This window comes from Erythrolamprus reginae, chromosome 3 (assembly GCF_031021105.1).
Source record: "Erythrolamprus reginae isolate rEryReg1 chromosome 3, rEryReg1.hap1, whole genome shotgun sequence".
Taxonomy (NCBI): domain Eukaryota; kingdom Metazoa; phylum Chordata; class Lepidosauria; order Squamata; family Dipsadidae; genus Erythrolamprus; species Erythrolamprus reginae.
Window position 1 is genome coordinate 69,288,154 of NC_091952.1, and position 10,200 is coordinate 69,298,353.

At 41.0% G+C, this 10,200-nt stretch overlaps 1 protein-coding gene across 1 annotated transcript in view; it reads right to left on the bottom strand.

The window, feature by feature from the left end:
- The window catches only part of ARL8A (ARF like GTPase 8A), a 43,092-nt gene extending 42,160 nt beyond the window's left edge, over window positions 1-932 (bottom strand). Inside the window, exon 1 of the mRNA XM_070745764.1 lies at window positions 684-932. Coding sequence (XP_070601865.1) covers window positions 684-806 — 123 coding nt within the window. The 5' untranslated portion in view covers window positions 807-932. The remainder of the gene's footprint in view (window positions 1-683) is intronic.
- Between the last annotated feature and the right edge of the window lie 9,268 nt (window positions 933-10,200).

Consider the following 10,200-nt stretch of genomic DNA (forward strand, 5'->3'; position numbering starts at 1 on the left):
TTATTATAGAAGTGGGTAGGTAGAGGAGGAGGTATGAGGAGGAGATAGAGAGAGGTGGGGTGGGGAGTGCAGGCCAGATCAAGAAGAGGGGCAGACTAGTATTGGTAAAGCTAAGGACAGAATAAGATAAGATAGGCATCTTGGAACAATGGATAAAAATGTGCAATTGTGTATGCTGCCTGCAATACTGGAAGGTAGATACACATTTATTTGCATCTGGGAAAGTGGAGAAAATTGGAAAAAAATATTTTTGGGATTTATATGCCACCCCTCTTCCAAGGATTTATTGCAAAAAAATAAGAAAATTACACACAAAAAAAATAAAGAAGTGGGTAAATCGCCTTCCTGGAAAGAATATCATATGCTGATGGAGGAGGGAGGTGTTTTTTCTGTTTCCCGGGGAGGGGGGTGGGTTAGGAAGGCCTCCGTCCTGCTAAGGCTGAGAGATGCCCAAAGTGGCAGAGCCTTCATCGGGGCCAACGTGGTGCCCACCCAATCCCCCCCCCCCGAGATTACGGCACCAGCCAAGGCATCCGAAGGCCCAGCTGGCAATCTTGGGGGGCAGTTGTAGTCCCAATTACACCTATGGGCACATCTGGACGGCCTGGGGAAGAATGCTCGGTGCTGCTACACCACCACCCCGCACCCGCCGCCGCGACGCTGGCTACCCGGCATCTGATTACCGCGATCACGTTGACGAAGGTGGTCTTGCCCGAGTACTGCAGCCCCACCAGGGTCAGCTCCATCTCCTCCTTCCAGAAGAGCGCCCGGAACCAGTCCAGCAGCTTCGTGAAGAGCGCCAGCATCCTGCCTTCGACTCCCGGGCCCCGATCGTGCAGCGCAGCCAGGCCCAGCGCCTCGGATTCTGCCTTCCCCTCCCGGAACGATCCGGCCTTGCCGTTTACCAAGCCGCCGGGCTCTAAAGCTCGCCTCGCTCCGGTCGCTCAGCCGCGTTGATGGGTGGGGTCAGTCAGCAGGCTCGCCCGGCCGGGGTGGAGCCGCTGATCTCGACGGTCTCCGCCGCCCGACCCAGCAGTGGCCTCTAGAGAAGCGGAGGACTTCGCGCCGAGGATCTCGATTCCTTTCCCTGCCGAGGCCTGGGACGCAGTCGGGCGTCAGATCTACTTCGCTTTTGCGGCAGAAGCAGCTGAAGATCCGGCCGAGCCAATCAAGGGCTGAGGCGGGCTGGCGTTCCGTCTGACACACACACGCCAGCGAGTCACGTTTTCAGAGGGTTGTGTGAAGCCGACCGTGTGATTGATTGATGGTTTTACCGGGCCGTACGAGGAACCTTCGGAAATTAGGTTAATTGAATAAATCACGGTTTAAATTGATCAGAGGTAAATCTGGTGTGCAAAAAAAAAAAAACACCCCACAGCCATTCCGGCAGCACTCGCTAAGGCTCGGGAAAAACCAATCTGACATATCCCCAGCTACTATGATTTATGTACGGTTTGTCTGGATTGTATGATTGTTTTTATAAGGGGTTTTTAAAATTGTTTTTTTAATATTGGATTTGTAGATGTATTGCTTGTTGTGAGCCGCTCCGAGTCCTCAGAGGGGGGCAGCATACAAATCTAATAAATTATTATTGTTGTTGTTCTTGTTGTTGCTATTATTATTATTATTATTATTATTTATTAATCCTTGAATACAGCTCTTCTGTCTGGGACCCACACCGTATTTAAATAATAATAATAATAATAATAATAATAATAATAATTATTATTATTATTATTATTATTATTATTATTTATTAGATTTGTATGCCGCCCCTCTCCAAAGACTCGGGGTGGCTCACAACAATAATAATAACAATGTTACAATGGAACAAATATATTAAAAAAACATCTAAAACCCCCATCATTTAAAAACCATGCAACACACGCATACCAAACATAAAATATAAAAAGCCTGGGGGAGGTGTCTCAGTTCCCCATGCCTGGCGATACAGGTGGGTCTTAAGTAATTTGCGAAAGACAAGGAGGGTGGGGGCAGTTCTAATGTCTGGGGGGAGTTGATTCCAGAGGGCCGGGGCCGCCACAGAGAAGGCTCTTCCCCTGAGGCCCACCAAATGACATTGTTTAGTCGAAGGGACCCAGAGAAGGCCAACTCTGTGGGACCTTAGCAGCCGCTGGGATTCGTGCGGTAGAAGGTGATTCCGGAGGTATTCTGGTCCGATCCCATGTAGGGCTTTAAAGGTCATTACCAACACTTTGAATTGTGACCGGAAACTGATCGGCAGCCAGTGCAAGCCACGGAGTGTTGCTGAAACGTGGGCAAATCTGGGAAACCCCACAATAGCTCTCACGGCCGCATTCTGCACGATCTGAAGTTTCCGAACACTTTTCAAAGGTAGCCCCATGTAGAAATACATTAGAAAGTGTCCGGAGATACTTTACGAGAAGAGCTGTTGCCCCCCGCCCCCGGGGTGGGGGTGGGGCGCAGTGGGGATAGTAAGTTTATGCACTATTTATTGAATATGTAATCATTTTTAAATTGTTCTTCCTCCTCTAGTACCTTAGTATGATCCTTAATTACTTTTAATCATTATCTAGAACTGAACTTTTATAGCAATTTTAAAAAATTGAGCTACTTGCCTAATCTGTTATTATACTGAATCTTGTGGGTTCAGTACAAAACCTTAAAATGTTACTGTGCTCCTCAAATAATGCTGTCTATCATTTGTCCCTTTTTGTGGCTATTCAAATAATGTGATTTAATCAACTGAAAAATGAGTCCAAGCATCTATTTGAAAACTTCTCTTGGTGGGTAAGCCACTCCCACCCAGTCACATGACCTTTTTTCTTGCTGTTGTTTTATTATTGTTGCTTGTGGATTTTATATTTTATGGAGAACTGTATTTTTGTAATTCTCAGATTTTATTACTTATGTTGTATTACAAGGTTAACTATAGAAGTCTGGTTTTACTGGGAGAAAGCAAGGTTTATATATGATAAACAAATAAATATGAATACTTATCAGACCAAGTGGTCTAAAATTCAAATATGGATAGCATTAACTCATAAATTTAACAAACAGTTTTTGAAAAATATGTGTGACCTGTTTGTGCAGGTGTGACAATTTGATTATTTCAACTTGCTGTCTTAGAGAAATGACAAAGAAGGACAAATAGCAGAAGCTGCTAAATGAAGTGGAGTCAATCAGTTTAAATTTTATGGTTCATTTGACATCTGAAAGATTGCTTTAATCGGGTTTCGTTCTCCAATATGGTAGTGTAATTGCATGTCTTCCTTCAAATTGTGCTTTTTCAAAAGCCTTTAATTTCTGCTTCCAGCCATAACTCTTGTTTTCTTTACTCTCGCCAATCAAGGTCAAAAGACACTTCTATCCTAAACCATGAAAAAATGCATGGTACAATTTATCTTCTGAACTATTGCCATACTATAGAGTAGAATTCACTTTTATGGAATCTTTGTTTTCTGTTTTTAAAAAGCTAAGATCCATCAACCAGATAGCAGTGGGTTAAAGCCAGCTGGTTTCTGTACTCCTTAAACTATTAACAGCTATTTTGTTCCCACTGAAATTTTTTTGAAATAATTGCCTTTTCCAAATCTTTCAAAAAACTATAGGAAGGCTGTAATTTAGTTTTGAACAATCTGTATTTATTTATTTGTTTGTTTGTTTGTCAAATATGTAGAAGATTACAGGTATAAACATGAACATGAATGGAGGAAATGAATACAAATAAATGGGGTCAGTAGGTCATAGATGGTAAGCATGCTGGTGCGCTTATGCACGCCCCCTTTACGGACGTTTTAGAAATGGGGTGAAGTCCACTCTAGACAGTTTAAGGTTGAAGCTGTGAGAGTTTAATGTTGTAACAATGGAGTAAAATAGAGCATTCCAGGCATTGACCTCTTTGTTGCTGAAGTGGTATTTTCTGCAATCCAGTTTGGAGCAGTTTACCTTGAGTTTGTATCAACTGTTTGCCTGTGTATTTTTGAGAGAGAAGCTGAAGAAGTCATTGACAGGTAAGACGTTGTAGCAGACAATTTTGTGTACTATGCTTAGTTCAGACCACAGGTGTTCCAAACCCAGAATTTCAAGTCTGATAGCATAAGGGATTCTATCTTGAGTAAAGGAGTGGAGTACTCTTCTCATGAAATACCTCTGAACCCGCTCAATTGTATGATGAAAAATGTGAGGTTCTACATTTATGCAAGAAAAACAAAATGCACAGGTACAATATATGTGGTACCTTGCTCAACGGTAATAACTGTGAGAGGGATCTTGGAGTCCTACTGGACAACCATTTAAATATGAGCCAGCAGTGTGCAGCAGCTGCCAAAAAAGCCAACACAGTTCTAGGCTGCATTAACATAGGGATAGAATCAAGATCACGTGAAGTGTTAATACCACTTTATAAAGCTTTGGTAAGGCCACATTTGAAATACGGCATTCAGTTTTGGTCGCCACAATATAAAAAGGATGTTGAGACTCTAGAGAAAGGCAACAAAGATCATTAGGGACTGGAGGCTAAAACATATGAAGAATGGGTGCAGGAATTGGTTACGTCTAGTTTAATGAAAAAAAGGACTAGGGGAGACATGATAGCAGTGTTCCAATATCTCAGGGGCTGCCACAAAGAAGAGGGAGTCAAACTATTCTTCAAAGCATCCCAAGGTAGAACTAGAAGCAAATGGGTGGAAACTAATCAAGGAGAGAAGCAATTTAGAACTAAGGAGAATTTTCCTGACAGTTAGAACAATTAATCAGTGGAACAGCTTGCCTCTGGAAATTGTGAATGCTCCAAGAGAAGTTTTAAAGAAGATGTTGGATAATAATGGGTCTGAAGTGGCCTGGGCAGAGGGTTGGACTAAAAGACTTCCAAGGTCCCTTCCAACTCTGTTATTCTATGCTCTGCTATGCTATGCTATGCTATCCTAATCCAAATATAATATAATATAATATAATATAATATAATATAATATAATATAATATAATATAATATAATATAATATAATATAATATAATATAATACAATAGTAAAGCAAAATCCCAGCGACCAGTTAGGTCCCACAGAGTGGGCCTTCTCCGAGTCCCGTCAACTAAACAATGTCGTTTGGCGGGACCCAGGGGAAGAGCCTTCTCTGTGGCGGCCCCGGCCCTCTGGAACCAACTCCCCCCAGAGATTAGAATAGCCCCCACCCCCCTTGCCTTTCGTAAGCTCCTTAAAACCCACCTCTGCCGTCAGGCATGGGGGAACTGAGATATTCTTTGCCCCTAGGCTTCTACAATTTATGCATGGTATGTTTGTATGTATGATTGGTTTTATAACAAGGGTTTTTAGCTGTTTTAGTATTGGATTGTCACATGCTGTTTTTACCACTGTTGTTAGCCGCACCGAGTCCACGGAGAGGGGCAGCATACAAATCCAATAACTAAATGAATAAATAAGTAAATGAATAAATAAATGAATAAATAAATAAATAAATAAAATAAAAATAAATAAATAAATAAAAATAACAAAATAAAATAAATAAAATAATGAAAGAGAATTAAATGAAATAAATAATGGAATAAAACAATCAAATCAAATTAAATCACCTCCCGCCGTGGTGACAGCTGATCACACGAGCCATTTAATGGGCTCCATCCCGCTGTGTGTTTCCCCAGGCCTCTGGCAGAATCAGCTTTTCAGCGCCTCCTTTTGCTTATTGGAAGCCAGCTGACAAAGTTCAAAAGGCAATTATTTATAAGAAGAATATCTGCCATAAAACTATGGTACCTCCAAATAGAGTAGCATTATGGCTGAAATAAAAACGAATGTATTTTTAGAATGTCTTCTGTGGATATGACAGCAATCAGGTCCTCATTCTCCATTTGCATAATCCTGTCATATCTAAGGCAACTACCCCATTTCCAGAACTCAGCCCTAATCCTTTTCTTGCCTGAAAGAAAGAAATAAAGATAATCCTCATTTAGTGTCTGCCTCAGATAGCAACTATTATTATTCCCATTTACAATTGTGATTATGAATGTCTGCATTTAAGATCTTCGCAGCATCTTTCTTTCTCAGTCTGGTATTTGCCAATACAGTCAGTTAATATGCATTATCCAGTGCCTGACCTGTGGGTTTTTTTGTCTCCAACCTTGAAGAATAGAGAGCTTGGCTAAACGAGTGATCTCATTTCCCCCTAGCAGCATACAGTATTCCTAAAAAGTATTAACTACAGGTTAAGAAGCACAGCTCTATGACCTCAACTATTAATTAGAATAGAAGGCTTAGCAGGCTTGCAGCTGGTGCCTGAAATTGACAAGACCCTGATCAGTTTCATAAATGTTTTGTTTGCCTCCTAAGCAGCTTGCACTTACAGCTGTGAGATGCTGCACACACATATACAAAAACCAGCATTGGCACATTCCTTTTTATCTAAATTTCCAATTGTGTGCCTGCTTATTCTCTGTGCTTCCTCTGCAGTAAATGCAAATGCAAACATCAGTTCTCTTCTTGCTAATGATCCCAGCCCTTGGGTGGAAGAGTGGGGAAAAGAGCTATGAGATTTGGCCTGGTTTTCTCATAGTTGAGTTTATATCCTTCTGGGAAGGAAAAAGACTAATGAAAGGGAGAAAATAAATAAATACTTGCCCCTTCATAGAAGTGTAAATAATGTTCGTTTAAAAGGTTCCTAAGAGGCCAGTAAGGGGCGTACATAAGTGCACTGGTGTGCCTTTCGTCCCCTGTCCCATTGTCTTTCCTTTCTTTCACCTATATTATATATTCTCTTCCTTTCATATATCCTCTCCTCTAAGTTCACTTTCACCCTCTTTTATATTATCACATGTCTATTTTTCTTCCTATGTATCTGTGTATTGGACAAATGAATAAATGAAAATGAATAAAATACACTATGTGATATCTTCTTCCCACCTGCAAACAAAAAATTAACACTTCCTCATTTCAGTACTGATATAAGCAAAAGGCCATTAAAGGTATCAGAGATAACAACGTATCTATTTTAACCTTGATCAAAAAAACCAACTTTAAAATCTTGACTTTTACTTCTAATAGCCTTCATCTTCAGCCCCTTCAGGGATTGGAATGGAGTGATTTCCTTATAATTGGATAGAACTTCAGAGAAAATATTAGAATCAATCCAGATTTAAGCACAGTAAAGGTTTTGGGAAGCTCATCCTTTGCGTGCACGTGGCTAGATGCCCCAAAGTCTAGCAAGAGTCAAGGGAGGTTTGCAACTTCCCAATTGCCAGCTGATTAGAGCAGAGGCCAAGCTCCCACCAAAGCTTCTTTGGAAGCTTCACTGGCATTGGAACTTATCTAGGTTTCCTTCCTTCCTGCTGTTGTTTTTGGCTTTTTGCTGTTTGTCTGCCTCCTTTATAGACCCTGCTGGGATTCCCGGAGCCTCTTCCACCCTTGAGCTACCCCATACTTGCTTAAATGACCTGAACATTCATTTAATGGTGGCTTCAGGGAGTGCAGGAGGCGGGTGCTTTAAGTGAAACTATTTCACTTAATGGTTGGGTCAATCCATTTGTTACCATAATGGGCAAGCTCCATTACAGTTGTATGAGGACTACCTGTATACATGCTCACAAAACAGTCCTACACGCTATTGATTCTAGGAGACCTTGTCCATTATTCTTTGAAATACAGTGGTACCTCTATGAACTTAATTCGTTATGTGACCAGGTTCTTAAGTAGAAATGTTTGTAAGAAGAAACAATTTTCCCCATGGGAATCAATGTAAAAGCAAATAATGTGTGCAATTGGGGAAACCATAGGGAGGGTAGAGGCCCTGTTTCCTCCTAGGAGATTCCTAGAGAGTCCTCACAGAGGCTTCTCCCTGCCTTTTCCGGCTCTGTTTCCTCCCAGGAGATTCCTAGAGAGTCCCCACAGAGGCTTCTCCCCGCCTTTTCCGGCCCTGTTTCCTCCCAGGAGATTCCTACAGAGACCCCACAGAGGCTTCTCCCTTCCTTTTCTGGCCCTGTTTCCTCCCAAGAGATTCCTAGAGAGGCCCCACAGAGGCTTCTCCCTGCCTTTTCCAACCCTGTTTCCTCCCAGGAGATTCCTAGAGAGGCCCCACAGAGGCTTCTCCCCGCCTTTTCCGGCCCTGTTTCCTCCCAGGAGATGCTTAGAGAGGCCCCATAGAGGCTTCTCCCTGCTTTTTCCGGTTACAATTTTGGAGGCAAAAAAATCGTGAACACCCAGTTCTTATCTAGAAAAGTTTGTAAGTAGAGGTGTTTGTAGGTAGAGGTACTACTGTACTTTTAAGGGGATTCAGGCTAGCCTAGAAAATCCACTCTTCTGTAAGATCAGAAAAAAGTTTACTCCTCTCCTCTTAAAATGACAAACTTCTCTTCATTTCAGTGTTTCTCTTGTTACCCTTGTCTCAGCATGCAAAACCAATGGCATTCATCTGCTCTCCAGAATCAAAAAGAGCACCGTGCTAGTTTGTATTGACAGTAAACTGTGGAGTTCAAAGCTAATATTTTTTAAAAGTAAATGTTATTAATTAGGACTTTGTTATTTTTATTTTCAATCTTGTGTCCTGGGTTGATAAGAGATTTCATAGAATCAAAGTGGTTGGGATTTATGATGCCCTTTGGTACTGCATTTCAGTTTAAAGCTATCCCCAGTAAGAAACCATAAAATAAAAGGGAATGTAGATCAGGATTGATGACAAGTTCAAAGCGCCAGCTACAAGACTGAAGCTGATTGACTACTTATTGCTGATACAGATGCTGGGGGGCTTTTCTTGCCTATGCAATATAATTAATTAATCATGACTGTTGATCCACCTTTTAAACTGGTATAATACTACTATATATTCTATTGTTGGGGCTCTTGGTCCCTTTGGTCAGAAGCTCAGTGATTATTACTATAATAGGGTATTTTACTGAAGAAAATTGGTTTCGGTTCTCTATTGCTTTGGTTCATTTTTCCATAACAATGTGGACTATTCATAGAGAGTAAGCAGCCTGCAACAGCAGCAAAGGCAGACCAGACATAGATTGCATTCACAGTTCACTCTAAGTCATGGTTCTTTTAATTATAGCATGTGAAAAGGTCACAATGTATGGATTCAGACACATAATGCTTAATAAGTCATTACTATGTTCATACCGTGCTAAAATCAAGCAATATTCATTAAGATTAGGGTTATATATTTCAAAGAAACCTATGGATGTTTTTTTCCTGTTTATCCACTTATTCTTTCATCATTCTTTTCACTTGGTACTTCCCCTCAACTCATTTTTAAATGGAAGACTCTTGGGATCTATTCCCTTCTCATCTGTAATGATGAAGCTGGATTATATAAATGGCAAATCACGTTAGAAAATATGATGCACCTTCTAATCCTCAGAGCGATGGCTTTTAAATTACTAATGTGATTTTTCCACTCTGCAAAGGAGAAACGTGTGTTCCAAATTTGTATATGCTCACACCAATAAAATGAATTTCTTGCTGTGATAAAATTTATTCTGAATGAGGAAATTTTGGCTTTTTGTGAAATGCTTGTTCTAGTATCTTCCTCCTGCTGTTCCACCTCCTTCTTCTGTTCTTGTTGCAGCTTCACTGAATACTTTTAACAAAGCATTTATGTATAAACCTTAGTAACTTCATGCTATATAAATATCTTCTAATACCCTAAGCTGTAGGGTATATAGAAATGCCCTGCTTTTATGCACTATTAGCATAAAATAACCACTGTTTTGGGTAACTGTTCCTAAATTCAAAAATAAGATTAAAAATACATTTCAAAAGACAGTGTCAAAAACACACAGCTTCATTTTAGGAAAACGTTTCAGGAATACAGTACACATGCAAAAGTGATCAGAAAGTATACTGCAATTAACTAAAATTTCTTTTTTGATTACTCTCCAATTCAATGAGGTTAGAGCAGTAATGGGCAGCCAAAATTTTTACTGCCACACTGTGGGTGTGGCTTATTTGGTGGGTGTGGCTTAATGGTCATGTGACTGGGTAGGAGTGGCTTGCCGGCTATGTGACCAGGTGGGAGTGGCTTAAATGATCACCATCATTCAAGTGAACTGTTAAGTCGTTGATTTACAATCTTACCAGTGTCGTTCGCCGGGGTGACAATTTGCTTCGTGTTTCCTGCGCTCTCCATCCTGGGTCGCCCCTGCCTCAAACTGGGTAGTTAGGCAAACGGGTGCTGCCAGAAGCATAAATGCTGCCAGCGCCACTTCGGGGAG